Below are 19,797 nucleotides of genomic sequence, written 5' to 3' on the forward strand. Positions count from 1 at the left end.
TTTCCTTCCCCCTCAGACACGTTATCTATGATCACACAGCCTGCGGACCCCTTGTTGCGTGCCTGCACGTGTGTGTGTGTCCGTCCAGATTACAGAAAACGTCTGCCTCTAACCCTGCCATGCTCCACCTTACGCCGGGAATCCTCCTGAAGCAGCTCATCAAAACTCCAGGAAGGACCATTCTCTGGCCTGGGCCTCCCAGGGAGTGCAGGCAGCTTGGTGTCCAGCAGAGGGGGCCCATGCTCTGCTCTGCCCCCAGCCTGCCCCGCAGCATCCTGGACACTGGCTCTCTCATTCCAATCTGCTGATCCTCTTCTTACCACAGATGAGCCTCACAGCCTCTCCTGCTTCTTCCCTCTGGGGTCCTCATGGCTGCCCACCCTCCTGACCACCTGCCTTTCCCCCCAGCTCCCTGTGCCTCCGTCCTCTGCCATCCCCAGGCAGTTCCAGGAACATGCCCTCTGGGAAGTACTACGGGACAAAAGGGAGGGATGGATTTTGAAGAACAACATCTGCGTTCCTATCCTGGTTCCACCACCTACCAGTAACACAGCCTTGGGCCACTAACATAGCCTCATCTTAGAGATGAGAGAATGGCCCCCATAGTGTTGCGAGGACCACATGAGACCATCCACGTGGAGTGTTTCACACAGTACTTGGCATGTGGTTCTCGTTTAATTACAAAGTTCTCACCTGAAAAGGGGGGGAGGGGTTCCCCACCCCCAGCAAGTCAGATACCTCTGGGGATCCCGTTGCCCAATTTCCTACTTTCTTAGTAGCTCACACTTAAAATAACGTGTCCAGAGGTCTTCTCTGTACCTAGGACCTCTCAAGCAGAACGATCTGTGCCAAGAAGTGTTCTAGGTGCTTACTGCCATCATCATTTTTTCAGCATTTCTGTTCCAGGCTGGGGCAGATGTCAACAGATTCCCCGCCTTGGAGAGCCTGCGTGCTGACGCACAGGGAATGGGGTGCATGGCCGGCACGTGTGTGCATATACACAAGTGCATACATCTACAAAACTCATAGATTTACATCTTGTCCTTGACTTTGATTTTCTGGGGGGAATCAAGAATAGGGAAGGAGGTTTCCTCTGTGCCTGTCCATTGCCTCCCACCCCCAGGTCTCCTCCCCAGCCCTCAGCCATACCTTCCACTTTGGGCTTGGCCTCAGCCAGCCGCTCCTGGAACTTCTTTTTGAAGAAGAGGGCCTGCAGCCGCTGCTGGTAGTGGTCAATCCTGTGGACAGGGCGGGCTGCATCGTGAGGCAGCCCCCCCACCCCCCCCACCAGCCCCAGCCCCAGAGCAGCTCCAGCCCCCACTTGGCCCGCCCACCGCCGCCCCCTCCTGGCCGCGCCTGCTGCCCCCGGACCTGCTCATCTCATAGAGGAAGCGGTCCGCACGGGCCATCCGCTCTATCTCATGCTTGTGCTCCTCCAGGAGGTCAATGTCACTCTTCTCTGGGATGAACTTGAGGAGCTGCAAAGAGCAGGTGAAGGTCAGACAGGAAACAGGTGAGAAGCTGACATGGGGGGTGGGCAGCCCATGGAAGCCCACACACTGACCAGGCTCAAGATGGGGAGGGCCCCCATAAAAGAGAGGTGCATCCTCATGGGGGTGGTTTATGTTTCACCTGCCCCAAGGGGACACAGGACACCCAGCTCTAGACTTCCTTCCTTTTATTTTTTTTACTTTTTAAAATTGAGATATAACTTACCTACAGTAAAGTGTACTGTTCTTAAGTGTACAGCTCAATGATTTTTTTTTTCTTTTTTTCTTTTTTATTTTTTTGTGGTACGCGGGCCTCTCACTGTTGTGGCCTCTCCCGTTGCGGAGCGCAGGCTCAGCGGCCATGGCTCACGGGCCCAGCCGCTCTCCGGCATATGGGATCTTCCCGGACCAGGGCATGAACCCGTATCCCCTGCATCGGCAGGCGGACTCTCAACCACTGCGCCACCAGGGAAGCCTGATTTTTTTCTTTTTAAACCAACTTTATTAAGGTATAATTTACATAAAATAAAATGCATCCATTTAAAATGTGCAATTCAATGAATTTTGACAAAACTATCTACCCACTGAACCACCATCCAGATTAAAATAAGAAGATTTCCACCCCCATAGAAAGTTCCCTTGTGCTACTTCAGTAAGCCAAGCCGCCCCCATCCCCCAGTGTAGCCTCTCAACTGAACTCTATCACCTTAGATAAAATTTGGCTATTCTTGAACTTCATACAAATGGACTCATGCAGTGTGTTCTCTCTGGGGTCTGGCTTCTTTCACTCAACATAACATCTGAGGCTCCTCCATGTAGGTATTGGTAATCCATTTTTTATTCACTGCTGAGCACTACTGTAGGAATATACCACAGTCTATTCACTTTCCTACTGATGGACAGCTGAGTTGTTCACAGTTTGGGGGTGGTTTATAGATAAAATTGTTATAAATATTCCTATAGTTAGTGTTTGTACCCAGTGGGATTGTTGGGCACTAAGGTAGGTGTGTGTACTGCCAAATCGTTTTCCAAAATGGTTCCACCCAATGCGAGTTCCAGTTGCTTCACACCCTTGCCAACACCTAGCATTGTTGGCCTTTTCAGTTTTAGCCATTTAGGTGGGTGGATGGCGGTACCTCACTGTGATTTACCATATTTCTCTGATGACTAACAGTATTGAACCATTTGGAAATTCTCTTTCATGAAGTACCTATTCAAGTCTTTTGCTCATTTTTAAGTTGTTTGCCATTTTCTCACTGATTTATAAAGTTCTTTGTTCTGAATATGAGATCTTTGTGATCTATACATAAAGCAAAGGTCTCCTAAAGCTTGGCTTGCCTTTTCACTCTAGTAATAGTGCCTTTTGATCAACAGAGTTCTCAATTTTAATGTCCAATTGATGGTGGTTTTGCTTGGTGTTTTCTGGGTTTCTCTTGAAGGACACAACAGACTGATGTGGAAGAGATTTGGGGGAGATATGGTTATGGGTCACTGTCTTTGCCCTGAGGCCCATGGCTGGGAGGGGTTCGCTCCTCATATCTCCTTTCTGGGGGCTTCAATCCCCTGAAAAGATGCAGCCTTCTGGTCTCTCCTCAGAAAGGTTGGCCCAGGGAAGTTTCTATAAACCTCTCCCTCACTCCTCCAGCCCCCAGCCCAATTATTCCTTGACCTAAGAGACTCGGCCTCCCTGGGGGCTGTCAGGAAGGGGTCCGGCTGCCCCCTAGTTTCAGGGGCCTCACCTGCTCCAGCATGTCCTTAGCGAGGTCCTCCTGCTCGTCCATCTTCAAGATGGCCTGCCGGATCTCCTCGTTAGACAGCTTCAACCTAAGGCCAAAACCCCACCTTGAGCAGCCTGGCCTGGCCCTTCTGCTCAGGACAGACCCCAGACCTTCTCCTTCAGAAGCCAGAGCCCGGGCCTTCTCTCTCTCGCTTACATTTGATAGCACTTTCTCCTCTGCAAAGCCTTCTCAGACTAAACTCATATGGTTCACTCTATAACTCAATCCTGAGATATTTTAGTCTCTAGAGACGTTGAGTCTCTGGTTTCTTGCTTGAGTCTCCATCCTAATGGATGGGGACATTTGGGAGGAAAAGGGCCATCTTCAGTGTAGACTGAGACAGGGCGAAGAGTTTCTGATCCTTCTCCTCATGCCAAAAATACCCACGGCATCTCCACAGGAGGATGGGAATATGGGCAGGTCACTAAGGGGGAAGTTTCCTGTTTCCTTCAAGACAGAACAGGTCTCAGTCTTCCGACAGCGCCTCGGGTCCCGCACAGCTGTTCCAACACGTCTTGCTGTCTGGGAGAGGGAGAAGCAACCCCCTACACACACGTGCATACACACACACACACACACACAGCCCCTCCAGATGCACACCCATTGGGAGGCCCTGGGGAAGCATTAAGGGGGAGAAACTGAGGCTTAGGACCTCGTGGGGAGGAAAGCGGGGATGGACGGCCCAGGGCAGCTGGGGCAGTGCTAAGAATAGTATGGGAGGCGGTGACCTCTGACCCTGGCTCTGGCGGGAGGCCCCGCACAGAAGCTATGCTGTTGGTGCAGATACTGCCCTGTTTGTTCTGCAGCCGCGGGAAATGCTTGGGGGCTGAGATCATGCTGCTCTGTGGCCTGAGCCGAGCGGGGCCCTCCGTGGGCTTAGAGCAACTCCGCTGCCAGACGCTGACCAGGCTGGTCAGGGGCCTCGTGATGGGGCAGTTTCCTGTCTGCAGAGCCCCTCACTGCTGCTCAACAGGGGCTCCCGGGAGAGGGCTCGAGATCAGGGGCCCCCTGCCACCCCAGGGGACAGCCAGGAGATGGGGGGAGGCCAGAGGCTACTATCACCCCATTCCTCTGCCAGGCACCTCTCTCCCCCAGGCACTCAGCTCCATCATATTTCTCTCTAGCCCCAGCTCAGGCCTCTGCTTCCTGGGGACCCAGTTCCTCCCACCTGCAACCTACTGTGGAGCAGGGGCCGTAGAGGCAGGGTGAGCACCTACTTGGAGAGAAGGATGATGCAGTTCTGCGCCCTCCGGCCGTCAATGACCGACAGCTCTTTGACCTTGCGCGAGGCCAGGTAGATGTCCTCCGTGGAGCCCAACTCCTTCTGCAACCGACAAGCCAAGTAGAAAGGGTCAAGTGTGTGTTTTCCCCAGTCCTCTTCCTGCCTACCCCCCACCCAGGAGCCACCCCCGTGGCAAGCAGCGAACGCTCCTGGTGTGAGCGGAAGAAAGAGAGGGAAGAAAAAAGACAGGAGAGAGAGAGGAGGGTGGTTAATATCTGACTCCCGTAGGAGGCTCTGGGGCTCTACCCTGGGCTAGAATGTGTCAGGGGCAATAAGAAGCCCCTTTATCAGAGACTGCCCTCTGTGGGCAAACTAGGCGGGGAGTGACTGACCCCTGGGGCTGTGTAGTGTGATCTACACTGTGTCCCAGACAATCAACCCCTACCCACCCACCAGCCCACCCAGAGAGAGCCTCCCCAATCTTATGACGAGAAGCTGGTTCCAAGTCCCCGTAAGGTCACAGTTCCTGGACCCCTTCCTGGGGACTTCAGGCACAGCTCAGTGTGCCCAGGGTGGAGGGCATCCACAAGTTCAGAGGTGGGGAAACTGAGGCACAACTCCCTGCAAAGTTCTCTCCTCTGGGGTTCCAGCGGGCAATTCCCAAGAAATCGAAGATCCCCTGGCCTTCTCTTGGCCCCTGGTGAGATAGACAGGAGACTGTTTCTTCCTTTGGGAGGTCCTTCCAAGCACATGCTCCAGGTTGGACGACTCCAGGGGCTGCCACTCACATCACTGTCTTTGTGAATTGCGCCCCCGGAATTGTGCAGTGCCCAGCCTGTGCAGTCTTACAGGACGGCCTTGCCTTGGGCCTAGTGGGTAAGACAAGAGACCTAGAAGCTTTCTCTTCACCCCAGTAGACATTCACCTCCACTGCTGGTAGGGGTCTGCTTGCAGACCCCTACCTACATTTCTCCCTTCCCTACATTTCTGCTTTTTCTTTGGGGACGCTCCCTGACGCCACCCTGTTAAGATGGGTAAAAAGGCAGAAGGCAGAACTGACAAGCCCTCTCTTTTGGGCCCAGTACAGGGTAGCAGCCCAGCACAGTGGTTAAAAGTTGGAGTGTCCAGAGCCCCAGGAGTGACTCACCTGCTGGCAAGGATTAGTTATCAGCTCCTAGGCAGGTAGCAGCCACAGCCAATAGAGAATTAAACATGCACAACGTTAGCCAAGAGGTTTGGGGACCCAAGAACAGTAGGAAAGACATGGGGACCCCTCAGCATCTACTGCCTGCCCCCCATCCCAGTGAGACCCCCATGGTTGGAGATAGAGACCTGCAAGTAGCACTGAACAGGAGCTGCAGACATGCACTCACAGAGAAGCCAGACCAAGCAGAGGACAGGCAGCCTCTCCTGAGTGCCCTGCGTCCAGGGGGACCACCACTCCCCAGTCGGACCAGGCCCCCGAGCTGCCCCACCCCAGGCCTTGGCTGCAGCTCTTCCTGCTCCTCTGCTGGGAATCTGCCCAGAGGGCAGAGGGCATTCCTGCACCCCTGCATCTTTCAAAATAGGGGAGGAGACCCAACCACAACCGAACTTGAGCTGAAAGCACGTGAAAGTTGCATTCACTGAGACAGAGAAAAGCAGGCGTCCCTGAACTTTGCCCCTTACCCTTTCCCCCTTGTCTGTCTTTTGATCTCCAAGGGAGCAGAGAGGGCAGAGCCCACCCCCTGGTCCTCCCTTCCTGACCCGGGGGGAGGTTGAAGTCACTGACTCAGGACACGCAGAGGGCACAGAGGGAAGACCACGCTCATAGGACCGTCCCTGTCCCACGCACCCCGGACCCCAAGACAGAAAGAGGAGGCGACCAGGGCAGCACAGCCTCTGGGTCTCCAGCCTTGCTGCTCTGAATTCAACACCCCAGAGCCCGGGCGACCTGCAGTGACAGGTGAGCACAGCCCTGAAACAGGGTGCTGGACTGAGCAGGCTCAGAGAGACGAGGGGAGACAGAGGAGGGCGCTGTCCGTCTTCACTCCCCTCCACTCCCCAAACCGGGAGGCCCCAGGCCCAGCCTGTCCTAAACCCCGGAGTCCCTCTTTCCCCCCAGCCCCCACCGTAGCCCTACCTCAGGGCCCTGGAGACTGGGTGAGCCAGGCTGGAACCCTGGCCCGGAGGAAGGCTCTCAAAATAGGGGGAGGCGTGTGCTCGCCCAGGACTGATATGCCCCCGGCACACACTCCCTCCATCCCTGGCTCGGAAGCACTGATCACAGGAGCAACAAATGCTCCAAAGAACTTCTTCCTGCCCCAGCCGGGCCACAGCTGCTGCCTGTACCATGCCAGCTGGACATGGGCACAGGGCTAAAAGTGCTTCCTGGAATTAGGGGTAAAGAATCAGATGCCTAGAGCACCTACATTTAAGTTAAACAAACAACCATCTGGTTTTCTAGACCCCTAAGGCAGGGCCAGAGCCCTGCCCCCACCCCCCGCTCCCTTTTGGCTAGTCCCCCAGGAGCAGTCACACGTGCTCTCGGTCCTGCCCGCCCTCAGGAAGGGTCATCCACAGCTCTGGCCTTGGCAGAAAGCAGTGGGGAGACCGGCCACGACATGCTGCCTCTGCCCAGGAGCCAAGAGGGCCCGGACCCCACTCACAGGCACCTGGGGAAGTCCTCAGGGCTGGAACCTGAAGTCAGTGGAGAAAACATGGAAGAAGACAGCACAGCCTGGAGAGAAAACAACTCCTGGGAGGCGGGCCAGAGACAAAGCAAATGCTCCGGGGCCTCTAGGCTGCTAATGCCCAGGTTGGACCTCGGAGGATGGCCCCCAGTTCTGCAATGCAGATTCCTGGGCCCTCACATTCATGGGAGGGTGAGGTCGGAGAATCGGCATTTTTGGCCAACCCAGCAGGTACTGCCTCGGGAGCGCCCGCGGCCTGACACCAAGCCCACTCCCTGTCCCGCCTCGGGAAGAGCAGGCTTGCTGGTCAGCCTCTGTACACAGTGTCTGCAGAGCAAAGCCAGGGCCTCTCTTGGCCAGCCCCAGCCTCAGCCCCGCAGTGTGACCTGAAGCAGCTCTACCTTCCTTGAAACATTAGCATCCTCTGCTCGACTCCTGGGAGTGTCGGGAGATGAAAGTATAGCGGAAGATGTGGTGGAAAAGTTATAATGCCTTGTAGGTATAGTTCCTAGGTCCCAGGGCCAGAAAAAGAGCAAGGTCAGCAGTGGCCTGGCCCTGCTACTCCACCTCCAGTGCTCCAAGACCAAAGAGAGAAATGGACAACGTATTATTTCACCACTTGATGTGCAAATACAAACTAATACAATGGGATGTTTTCCCCCTATGCACTGCACCCCCCTAACTCATATCTATGTCCCCAGAAAGAACAGGGTACCTGATAAAGAATAAAATCAATTCAGTGTATGTGGAAGGGAGAGGGAGGGAGGGAGAGAGGAAGGGAGGGGCTGAGGGTTGAGTTCAAAGGGTGTGTGTGAAGTCAAGACCAGAAGTCAAGACTCAAGACGCTAGAGGGGGCAGGGCGTTACCTGATGCCTCTGATAAGCTGAAAACATTTTTTCAAAGTCCGCGAGGTCCAGAATCCGAAACACCTGCATGTCATCAATCTCATTCCATATGGTGCCAGGGACACGTTCCTAAGATTCAGGGAAGGGAGGAGGCCCCGTGGCTGACTCAGCTCCTTCATGATGGAGATGCACGATGCCCCCCTAACCCCACCTGTCCTCCAGGTGCACACAGTTCCATAGCTAGGCTCTCAGACCTCAGAAGGGGGTCGATTCCTCCCCCTCCCCTCCTCTTCAATACTCTGCTCCAGGGGAGAGGCCACAGACAACCTTCTCCTCCTTTTCACCTGGGGCTACATGCAAGCACGTTCCAGAAATCAAGGGAGCGCTGGAGTGATGGGTGGGCAAGCATAAGAGGAGGGTATGAAACTCCTTCCAGAAAAACCAAACCAAACCAGTGTTCTCAGAGCACCCTCCCCCAAGGTCAGGGTTGGCTGGAATCATGGCAGGAAGAGTGCCCACACATACTTGGGATCCTCAAATCTTCAGGGCTGACTGTATTTCCTGTATCTGAGGTGGTCATTTTCTCTCCCAGTGGCCTTCCTCCCACTTTCCCAGATTCCCAGAAAGTGGACGAATGCCAAAGGCTGGGACATCCTGGCCCCTTTTTAGTGACTGCTCAGGCCAGCAAGGCTCTGCCACAAGTTCCCATTGGTCAGAGGGTGTCCCATCCCTCATAACTGGAATGGACCCAGGGGTTACATTCCAAGGTCTCTCAGCTCAGGCACTGCCCACTTCTGTGTAGGACCCTTGCACTGAACCCCACTCCGGGGATCTGGGGAAGAGCTGTTGGCCACGCCAGGAATGCCCTAGTGGTCTTGTAACATCCCAGTAATGGCTTCGAGGGCCGAGATGAGAGTCCCCCTCCCAGGACCCCTCACCTCGTCCAGAGCTTCGCTGTCCTTTAAATTAGAACCTCCCCACCCCGCTCTGCCTGGGGGCAGCCGGGGACCTTCCTAATGCTGATGCGTCCTCCCTCCATCACCCTCAGCAAGGCTCCGAGAGAGAAACTTATCCTTCACTCACTTTTATTTTCTTAAACTCTGGAAAGGGGAGGCAAGGCCAGAGCAGGGCGGGTGGGGACATTCCTGTGGCCTTCCTAAGGCCAGGGACCCTCTCGTGGAATGCTGGGCTGGGAAGCTCGGAGCAGCAAGGGATGCAGGCAACCGGCCAAACCCAACACAGACGCATTCTTCTCATGGCAGAAACAACCACTGTGTGTGTGTGTGTGTGTGTCTGTGTGTGTACAGGAGCATGCGTGGGTCAGGGGAAGGGGGCTGGGATGAGGAGCCAGACTCCTGGACAGAGAGAAGATGGGAAGGGGAATTGGATCAGGGAAGGCGGGGAGGGGGAACTTCTAGCTCGTTCTCCATCTAAATCTAGACCCAGGGTGGAGGTGGGTGGAGAGGGAAGGCCCATAGAGGTAAAGCTTCCCACTGCTCTTATTCTCAGTGAGGCCAGGATGAGAAGGAAAGGGCTGGAATGACAGAGCTGGATGTTCAACATCCGGAAGAGTTTCCCCTGAGACAACAGACAACCCAGGATCCCCCCCCCCACTGTCTCCCAAACACCCTCCCTTCCCCACGGTCACCAGAAGGACCTGCGACCCTTCTTGAAGGTGCAGCTGAGGTCTGAGGCCAGAGGGATGTACATCCCTTCCTAACATCCTCTACATCCTAAAGATGCACCCACCTCATACAATTATTCTTGAATTTTTATACCCCTCTGGCCAAGACCTCACTACTCCCAGTCTAGATTCCTGGGGCTTCTGCCCCTCTAGAGACATCCTTTCCAAGCCAGGGAACTCTTTCTCAAAAACACATTTCATTACATTTCCCTCCTCGAGCGTTTGGGGTCAGACAGCCCCTAAGTGAAGCTGTTGGCAAACGGAGGGGTTCTCTTCTCTTCCCATGTCCCATGAAAGGAAACTGAGTCTCAATCACGTTTACCTGACTGCATTGGAGTGAGGATTAAGTGAGAGAACACACTTAAAGCACATATGGTAGTCCCACTAATAATAACTCATCTAATATCCTTATTTTAAAGGTTTTCTATGTGTCAGTCACTGCTCCAAGTAATTTGTATGTATTAAGTCAATTCTCACAAGAACACTTTGATCTGGTTATCATAATTACCCCCATTTTACAGATTGGGAAACTACAGCCCAAATGATGAAATAACCTGAATTTAGTCATGCAACTAAAAGACTGGGAATGGGATGATAAGTTCACTAATATGACTCGAAGCACCCCCCACCCCCACCCCTGCTGCTACTTCTCCCACAAGGGCTCCTCATCATGTGCTCCATCAAACCTTGACTTTCCAGTCTAGGAATGAGACTCTGGCCTGCTCTGGGCCCCTGAGGAATTGATATAGGCTTTATTATTACTGGACCCCAGAGAAAATCCTAAGCCCCTGAGGAATTGATATAGGCTTTATTATTACTGGACCCCAGAGAAAATCCTAAGCACAAAGCTCTTTAGGATGAAAATCTTACAAAAACATTAGGTGCCTTGTTTGCCTTCCTTAATTGTTGAGATGCCTAATCAACCCTTCATTACATGTTTAAAACCTGAAATTATAAGTTGAAAGCACAGGAAGCAAAAACAAAATTCTTTTTTTTTAATCACAATTAAAAAAATATTTCTGATCATGAACAATGAATGTTTCCACACCGCTTATGACCTTTGGTTCTGCAGAGCTGCTTGCCTGCCCGTATGCAGCTGGCCTTTCTGGCTGGCCTTGTGACCACGGAGAAGTATCCACAGGGCAGAACTGTGTGATGCAGTTGTTACGAACTTTAACAATGTCCCTTCAAAATGCTGCTAACAGGTGGCTCTACAATTTGAATAACTCAGACTGGAGATGTTATCAGAAGCCCAGGAGGCAATGAATGGGCTATATTCATGCTTCGTCTTTCCACTTAGATAACAAAACCAGAGGTAGAAGGAATCAGAGATCATCTCCCCGACAAGCAAACAGGTATGAAACGAATGATTTCTGCAGATCACACCATTAGTTAGAGCCAAACCTGATTTGGTTAGAGGTTAGAACCCCTCCTGCAACCCATCCCCAGGACCTCAGGATGTTTCCTTGGACACACTTCCTAATTTGCCAGATCCAAAGCTCTTTCAGGGCAACGTTATGTCTCATCACCTTTTATTATTATCCATCACAGCCCCCAGCAGAAAGCTTTACACAAAGCAGACCTCAGACTGACGGGCTAGCTGGTCTACCACCAGGAGAAGGCGCCTAGCAAACTAGCTGACCATCTACTTAGCAATCTGTGTCTCCTCCCACTCTAAGTCTCCAGTGGAGCTAATTTAAGCTCACAGAGTGGTGTGGTAATGAATTCTCCAAGAATTAGTCCCCTGGCCCCATACAACAAGGTCAGAGGGCATCCATCAGTCCCAGCTCCAAACTGTTTTTGGAGGTTGAACGTGAGTCAGGCTAACTGAGGCCAGTTCTCTTGTATCTATTTACCTCAAGGATGAAGCCACTGGTCCTCTTAAGAGGACACAGTACAGAACCAGAGCAGTGCTTGGCCCAGGCTGGAACTGGCCTTCAATTACCAGGGGTCCAACGTGACCCAGGGCATCTCTACTCTACACTCATGAGAATCCAACAGAAGAATCAACTCCCACAGGTGGGCCTGGGATGGCTGGTTCTTAGTGGATAATATTCAGGAGGGCCTCTCACTGCTGAGCAGTCTAGAAAAGTAGCCAGTGTTTGCATCTTCCCCTGGGAGGATGCCAAAATGGCTACACCTTGATATCAAACTCTTCATTGCACCCGCCCTGCTACCCTGTCATGGCCTCATCATTTCAGTCCTCTGTACACACGGCCCTGCTCTTTACCATCTCTAGACCCGGGCCCAAGATCTTCACCTGTATGTTCCACCCTTTTCCTCAAATCAACCCAATCCTTAACATTCTAGCCAAGCCCTGTCTCATCTAGAAAGCACCCCCGCTTGGCCCTATATTACTCCAGTAACCCTCAGCGCACTCATATTCCATTTGTAGGTGGCTCTGCCCATGTGAGCATCACCGCATGCCAAGCCACCTCCTCCCTGTGCTCTTCCCAATAGACAGCTGGGCATCAGCAACCCCATCTTCTGCATCCACTGTGCCTACCCTTACCCCCATCAAACAAAGCACCCAAGGTGGAGATCTGCAAATAGCGGGCTATCAATCCATAGGGCTAACTGTCCCAGGCTGTAGGAGAATGGATCCACTGACCTCTTCCTTGCGACTCACCTCATTCAGCTTGACCCAGTTGAAGGACTTCAGTGGGTGTGAAGGCTGGGGGACACACTTCTTCCTGAGCGGGACATCACTGCTGGGGAAGGGGTCTGGGGGGAGGGGCAGGCCCATGCTGAAGCAAGGTGGGGCACCAGGGGGAGTGGGAGGCCCACCGGGGGGCAGGGGGGGTGGTGGCGGTGGGGGACAGCAGGAGAATGGTAGAGGGGGCGGGGGTGGAGGCAGGTCACTGGTTGTCAGCGAGGAAGACAAGGTAAGTGGGCCCCCAGGGTGAGGGGGGGGAGATACAGGTCCTGTCTGTGGGGAGACAGAGACATCAAAAAGACAAAGCATCAACAAGGGTGCCTTTCGAGTCCCCCATCACTGTGCCTTCCTTTACTCTTATTCTCCACCTAGACTAGACCCCGAAGCCTGCTCTCACCTCCCACACACAATTAAGCCCTGTTTTCTCCCTCTGCATCCTGGACATCCAACACACAGATACACACACAAGGCAAACACAGACATAGTGGACAAAGTCACAGTCATCACGTGCAACAGTGGGACTGATACAGCCAGGCCTGCACAAGGGCACCCAGCTGAGAGGGGGAGGGGAGCCCAAACCCCACCCGCACTCTGCTTTCCACGGTGTGCTTCCTGGGACAGTGTCACCCGGAGGAAGGAACGCTGTTTTTGTCTAACACAGGTGTCAACCTTGCAGCCTCAAGGGTCCCCTCTATCCTGGTCTGAGGTCTCCTCCATGCTGGGGTCCTCACCTCCTCCCCACGCCTGATCTTCCCCCCACTCTTCCCCTCAGCTCAACTATGTCAAAGCAGAGGAGGGGCCACGTACTGAGATTTCACTGAGTTGGGCCACCAGCTCTGCCACTTGTCCCCGAGCCTGGCGCAGCTCCTGGGATTCTCGGGCCAGCTTGTCCTTCATCTTGTTCAGTGTCCGCATCATCTCTTCCCTCTCCAATGTCTTGGTCTCGCATTCCCGCTCCTTCCTCTCCAGCCTGCTCACCAGCTCCGCATGTTCTGGAGGAAGGGATGGAGGAAGGACAGGAGGGGAAATGGGAAGAGAGGATGTGAATGCATGTGTGTCCTTCTCCAAAGGAGGAAATGGGGTCCTGGGCAGGGGAGGGGTGGGGAGCAGGGAGCGGGTTTGGAGCCTCTCACCTTTCCGGAACTTCTCCGCTTGGTCTCGCCACTGTTTCACTTCATTCTCGTTGATGAGCCTGGTGGGGAGTGAAGGGTCTCTTGACTGTTTGCTCACAGCTTCCCAGAAGACATGGCATCTTCCAGTTCCCCACATTGGTACCCTGATCTCCAATCTGTCCAGCCACATCAAGGAGGCTAGGATTTTGACTCTCCAGATGTCTCTCCAGGTCCCATCCCTGACAAGTTCTCATGACCTGTCTCTCCATGGTCTGAGAAAGCTGAAAGGACCCTTAGAGTCCAACCCCTCTGGGACAGAGTTGAAGCTCCTAAGACCAGAAAAGGAGATGACCACTAACTCGTGGTAAAGCCAGGACTAAATCCCAGGCTTCCCTTAGTTGTACAATGATTTGTACCCCTTTGTAAAAATAGGTTCTCGCATCTGAGAGAGATCAAAACATTGGCCTTACCATGGTCCAGACTTCCAATGACCAATGTGTGAGGGCAAGAGAAATCACCCACCCCAGTAACACAGAGTTAAGTGGGTAGAGGGTAAAGAGGGGATGTGTCTAAATCATAGGAAGCCCCTTCATTCTTGTCAAACTCTCATTACAAGCGGTGAAAATGACAAGCAGTGACCCAGACATCAAGGTATAAGAGAGGTGAAATTCCAAGGTGAGATCTCAATAATCATTTCTTTTGTAAATCTGAAAACACAGAGAAGTTAGATCCATGACTCTTGGCCTCCTCAACCAGGTCAAGGAGATAAAGAGGGAGTGAAGTATGATGGGGGAAATAATTTGCAAATAGTTTTTTTTTTTTTTTTTTTGCGGTATGCAGGCCTCTCACTATTGTGGCCTCTCCCGTTGCAGAGCACAGGCTCCGGTCGCGCAGGCTCAGCGGCCATGGCTCACGGGCCTAGCCGCTCCGCGGCATGTGGGATCTTCCCGGACCGGGGCACGAACCCGTGTCCCCTGCATCGGCAGGCGGACTCTCAACCACTGAGCCACCAGGGAAGCCCGCGAATAGATTTCTTTGGAGAGAACCATTGTCATCCTCTCTGGCGGGGGGCGGTGGGGGGGGGGGTCCTCCTTCAGCACCATCTAGTGAAGTGACTTCTTTGTGCCCACCCAGAGGGTCTGATCCATGTTCCCTGACACTGGGAGGGAGGCATGGTGGACTGGGGCTAGGCAGGTCCAGAGGGTAGGCGGAGACCCGTGACACTCCAAGAATTTGTTAGTATGAGAGATTGCATGAGGGTTTCTCATGAGCCAGAGAGCATCGTGGAGGAATTAGGCTGAAGCTATTTTAAGTCTCATCCAAAAAGTCCATCTGGACACTTCAACAGTGTACATCTACGTGTATTGTATTGCCAGTGAATCAGGACCTGATGGAAGGGATGGTGCCAAGCAGGCCTGGAGGAAAAAAAGAAAAACATGTGCCTCCAGTGACCAGGGTTTTGTAGCGAAAGGCACCCAGCAAGGAACTTCTGAATACATGTCATATCTTTATCCATGTGCCAAGCCCAGAGAGCAGGAAGTCTATTAAGTTACCTGATCAAGTAGGGCCTTTTCCCTTTCTCCTTCCTGCCCCCATGTTGCCTCTGGTGGGGGTCAGAAAATGGTTAGCTAGAGGAAAGGGGGGTGGGGTAGAAGGGGCTAGAAGAGAAACAGAACACAGGAAAAGAAGCCAACCAACACACACACACACACACACACACACACACACTCTCTCTCTCTCTCTCTCTCTCTCTCTCTCTCTCTCTCTCTCTCTCTCTCTCTCTCTCTCCTCTCTCCTCTCTCTCTCTCTCTCTCTCTCTCTCTCTCTCTCTCTCTCTCTCTCTCTCTCTCTCTCTCTCTCTCTCTCTCACAGTCTCTTCCCACTACAGCTTCCAGCCCCAGTCCAGGGAGGAGAGAGATTCAAGGCTAAATCCAATCTAGAATACTGATTCACGTCTGAGACTAGCCCTTCTACTTGCAGATTTGAGGCTATGTTGGCAGCTGAAAGTGAGCTGAGGACTCCCATTGTCCAAGAAGCAGCAAAAACTTCATTGCACCTGAGGAGTTGTCATGCTCTGGCAGAGGAAAAGCTTCCCCACTAAGTAATGTAAAGAATTAGTAAAAGATAAAAATAAAGCTGCCTTCACTATTTACAATAGCCAAGACATGAAAGCAACCTAAATGTCCATCGACAGAGGAATGGATAAAGAAGATGTGGCACATATACAATGGACTATTACTCTGCCATAGAAAAGAGTGAAATAATGGCATTTGCAGCAACATGCATGGACCTAGAGATTATCATACTAAGTGAAGTCAGACAGAGACGAATATCGTATGATTTCACTTATATGTGGAATCTAAAAAAATGATACAAATGAACTTACTTACAAAACAGAAACAGACTCAAAGACTTCAAAAACAAACTTATGGTTACCAAAAGGGAAAGGGGGGGGCGAGATAAGTTAGGAGTTTGGGATTAACGTACACACTACTATATATAAAATAATCAGCAAGGACCTACTGTGTAGCACAGGGAACTCAATATTCTGTAATAATCTATATGGGAAATGTGAATCTGAAAAAGAATGGATATATGTATATGTATAACTGAATCACTTTGCTGTACACCTGAAACTAACACACCATTGTAAATCAACTATACTCCAATATAAAATAAAAATTAAATTTAAAAAACTTCAAAAAATAAATAAGGCTTTTGATTACTTTCCTAGTTGTACTTGTCCAACATACCAGTTAGGATTTTGACTACACCAACACCCAGCTATTTGTGCAAATGAAAACAGTAGCATGAATAGTTCAGAAATCATTTTCTCCTTGGCTTTGCAATGCAGCACAATGAATCCTTGAGAGCCAGTTCACCTCCTTAAGGGCAACTGATTTAGGCTTATACTGAAAGTAGAAGTTTAAAATTAAAAATCAGTGTGCTAACATGAGGCCTGATCATTAGCTGACATGACTTTAAACTCATTTCTTGGTGTTTCTCTACACCCAGGGTCAGTCAAAGATGGTAGGTCAGAGACCTTAGGCTCTGACATCGTTTTCCAACAGCCTCATAATTAAATTGTCATGCTCTATTTTCAGTGGTTGGCAGACCTTCTCTAAAGAGCCAGAGTAACTATTTTAGGTTTTATATACTATGTACAGTCTCTGTCATATATTCTTGTGTTTGTTTTTAACAACTCTTTTAAAATGTAAAACTATTCTTGGCTCGTGGACCATACCAAACAAGCTGGAGGGCGGGGGTTAGCCTGTAGCCATAGTTTGCTGACTCTTCCTCCGTGTTAATACGTGTAATCCCCCCTCAATCCACTGAATGCAGTGGATCATAGCGAGTTGCGTACACCCCCTTTAAACCTGTGCTATCCAATACGGTGGTCGCCAGCCATGTCATGTGACTACTTGAATTTAATGAAAATTAAATAAAGTGTAAAACTCAGTTCCTCAGTCACACTAGCCACACCTCAAGGGCTCAGCAGCCCCATTTGGACAGTGCACGTATGGAACATTTCCATTATCTCGGGGAGTTCTGTTGGATGATCTTGCTCAAGGCCCATTGGAGGTGTCTGGGCTGGAGAGAGGGAGCCGAGGTTTCTCTGGTGAGACCCCAAGTAGGAGAGGGATGGGGAAGGAAGAGGAAGACAGGTGAGGGATGGCCACTGCTCACATGTTGACGATGTTCTTGACGTTGAAGTTCTCCAAAGGAGCCAGGTCAGGGTCCATACCCCTCTCGTCCTGGAGGACAATCTGCTGGAGGATGCGGTCCAGGAGCTGCCACTGTTGGAAGTTCCGCTTGTCTGAGGGGTGACAGGCATTGTACTGAGCCCTGGGACCCCCTAGGGCCCTGCCCTAGAGTCACTCCCTGGGGCCAGGCTGGGGAGGTGAGTCCCTCCCCTCCCTGGACAAGCTACCCGTCTGACTGGGGAGGCAACACAGCTGCTGATAATGAAGACTCATAAATCCTATCATTTCTTGCTGATCTGCAACTGACCTTTTATGAATGTGTCAACCCTCTAGATAGATTTCTCTCTTCCCTGAAATGCTTTCTGGCCGTCTTCTTCCCTGCTGGTACCCTGAGTATCCTATGCCTGGGGAATGCAAATTGCTTTTTTACAATTATCTTAAAAAGGCACATTTAAGAAAGTAAATCTGCTCCAAACATTACACGCTGAAGAATGAAGTCTCCAGGGAAAATGTTTTTGAAAGAAAAGGTTGTAGGATTATCAATGCTATTGTCCTACAGAGGAAGATGAATGGAAACTCATTACAGGTGCACACTGAGAGGGGGTCAGAATGGGCCGAAGAAGTGGCTGTGGAATCCTGGCAGATTTCGTGGTGAAGGTGACCCTGAACTGTGAAGGCAAAGGCATCATGTGTTGCACCTGCACAGGGCCCCACGGGCATCCCCTCTAATCGTCGTCTGGCTGGACATGGACTTTCTTTTCATGGGATGGCCACAAGCTCCTCTTCCTTGGTTCTTGATCCAAGTACTCTGTTTCTACTGACCACCAAGGGGAGGTCAAGCAGCACGATCCTGGCCTCAAGGCAAACCATAATGCCCACAAAGTGGAAGGTCACATCTGCACAGCCCCATTTTGAGGCAGAACAGAGGGACCCATTCACAATGCCCCTGGAGCACTAAACACAGGAAGTCATGCGAGCAGAAGTCCGATTCCCCACGCCTTCCATGAAGACTTTCTAGACTGAGTTTTGGAGAGCTGGCAGCTTCCTGGTCCAGGTCACTGTGTCTCTCCTCTTTCCATCACTCCACTGACACATGCACTGCAAAGTGGTCTTCGTTTTCCATTTACCTTTCAACCAGGAACACAGGGTAAAGCCCGTGTTCACAGAAGTAGAATGTGTTTCATCTAAAGCCCTGACCCCAAAGAAACAAAATGCCTTCATAGGTACAGACTCACTGACCTCAGGTTCATTCACTATAAATTGGAGATAATAACACACACTCCCTTAGGCCATTCTGAGGTATAGAGACACTATCTTAATAGACCTCCCATCACACCCAGCCCAGAGTTGGTGACAATAAATCGTAGTTATCACCACCACCTCAATTACCAACACCAACATCATCACCACTAAAGAGAGTCTGTCTAGGCCGACCATTATGGTGGGCCATGCCAGTTTCCAAATATTCTATTTTACGAAGAGTTTAAATACCAAATGGTGCAGTTATAGCTCATTTCAAATTGCATGCTGGCGTGGCTATTAGTCATTATGTATAATTTATTCAGTCACTGGGCACACCTGGATCGTAAGAGCTTAGCATCTGCTTCTATAGATACTGACATTTGGTATTTGTAAAGTGAGTGAGGAACAAGGGTAGTAGGAAGGGAGCCAGCAAGGGCTAGATACAGGAGTTGATAAAATCTTAAAAAAAAATAAAAAGAAAAGCCATGCTCCTCCCACAGCTGTGCGGCTCCCCGCAAGCACAGAACTCCTTTTTGGAACGCCCTGAGCAGAATGATCACAACCCTGCCACGAGCTGGCAGTCAGAGCTGTTGGATCCTTCAGGGATCAGGCTCCCGCTTGCTGGACCAGGATGTTGGCATTGCTCAGGGCTGAGTCCCCCGCTCCTCTGCTGGGGGACAGTGCACGTCCTGACCCCCAGGAGGAAGGGAAGAGCATGGGCCTGAGTCCTATGGCCTGGCCTCCTGGGAACTCGGGTGCAGGGGGAGACATGGGGAGACTTCCCAACCCCGGGAGCTTCTGACACCTTGCCTCCAGCTTCCCTGGGCCAGGGGCTCAGGTCGGCTGAGGGAGCTACTCACAGGGCATCTGCAGGCAGTGGTGCAGGACAGACAGCAGGCAGGGGTAGGCCTCTGTGTGCTTCAGCTTCTTGTGGATCAGCTCAAACATCTGGGAAGCACTCTTGGTGTCGATGTGGACCTGAGGGTGTGGAGGGCACAGTGAATGGGGAGAAGGGAGGGGAAGGCAGCAGAGGAAGAGAATGGGGAGGGAGAAGACCCTGCTTTCATCCACTGAGCCCCGTCCCACAGCAGCATTCCTTTCCTGCCTCTGGTCCAGCCTTAAAAAAGAGACGGGCAGAGAAAAGGAGGAGAGAGCCGTGCTAATTATATCAACCAGGGTTTCCCAACCTCGGTACCACTGGCATCTTGGACTGGATGATGCTTTGTTGTGGGAGGCTGTCCTATTCATTGTGGGCTGCTCAGCAGCATCCTGGCCCTATATCTACCAGACATCAGGGGCATCCTCCTCACACCTGTTGTGACAGCTAAGCATGTCTCTAAACATTGCAGGTGTCCCCGAGGGAAGTAAAATCTCCCCTGGTTGAGAACTACT

The 19,797-nt window shown here is 51.7% G+C and overlaps 1 protein-coding gene across 3 annotated transcripts in view; it reads right to left on the reverse strand.

The window, feature by feature from the left end:
- Positions 1 to 19,797, reverse strand: part of DAAM2 (dishevelled associated activator of morphogenesis 2) — a 115,685-nt gene that overhangs the window by 10,535 nt on the left and 85,353 nt on the right. For all 3 annotated transcript variants that reach the window (XM_060110922.1, XM_060110923.1, XM_060110925.1), the window contains exons 10-19: positions 19,266 to 19,383; positions 17,147 to 17,276; positions 13,481 to 13,539; positions 13,155 to 13,339; positions 12,321 to 12,620; positions 8,029 to 8,136; positions 4,486 to 4,592; positions 3,230 to 3,314; positions 1,372 to 1,478; positions 1,150 to 1,238 (exon numbers count right to left, since the gene is read on the reverse strand). In XM_060110922.1, coding sequence (XP_059966905.1) covers positions 1,150 to 1,238; positions 1,372 to 1,478; positions 3,230 to 3,314; positions 4,486 to 4,592; positions 8,029 to 8,136; positions 12,321 to 12,620; positions 13,155 to 13,339; positions 13,481 to 13,539; positions 17,147 to 17,276; positions 19,266 to 19,383 — 1,288 coding nt within the window. The remainder of the gene's footprint in view (positions 1 to 1,149; positions 1,239 to 1,371; positions 1,479 to 3,229; positions 3,315 to 4,485; positions 4,593 to 8,028; positions 8,137 to 12,320; positions 12,621 to 13,154; positions 13,340 to 13,480; positions 13,540 to 17,146; positions 17,277 to 19,265; positions 19,384 to 19,797) is intronic.

This window comes from Mesoplodon densirostris, chromosome 10, assembly GCF_025265405.1.
Source record: "Mesoplodon densirostris isolate mMesDen1 chromosome 10, mMesDen1 primary haplotype, whole genome shotgun sequence".
NCBI lineage: Eukaryota > Metazoa > Chordata > Mammalia > Artiodactyla > Ziphiidae > Mesoplodon > Mesoplodon densirostris.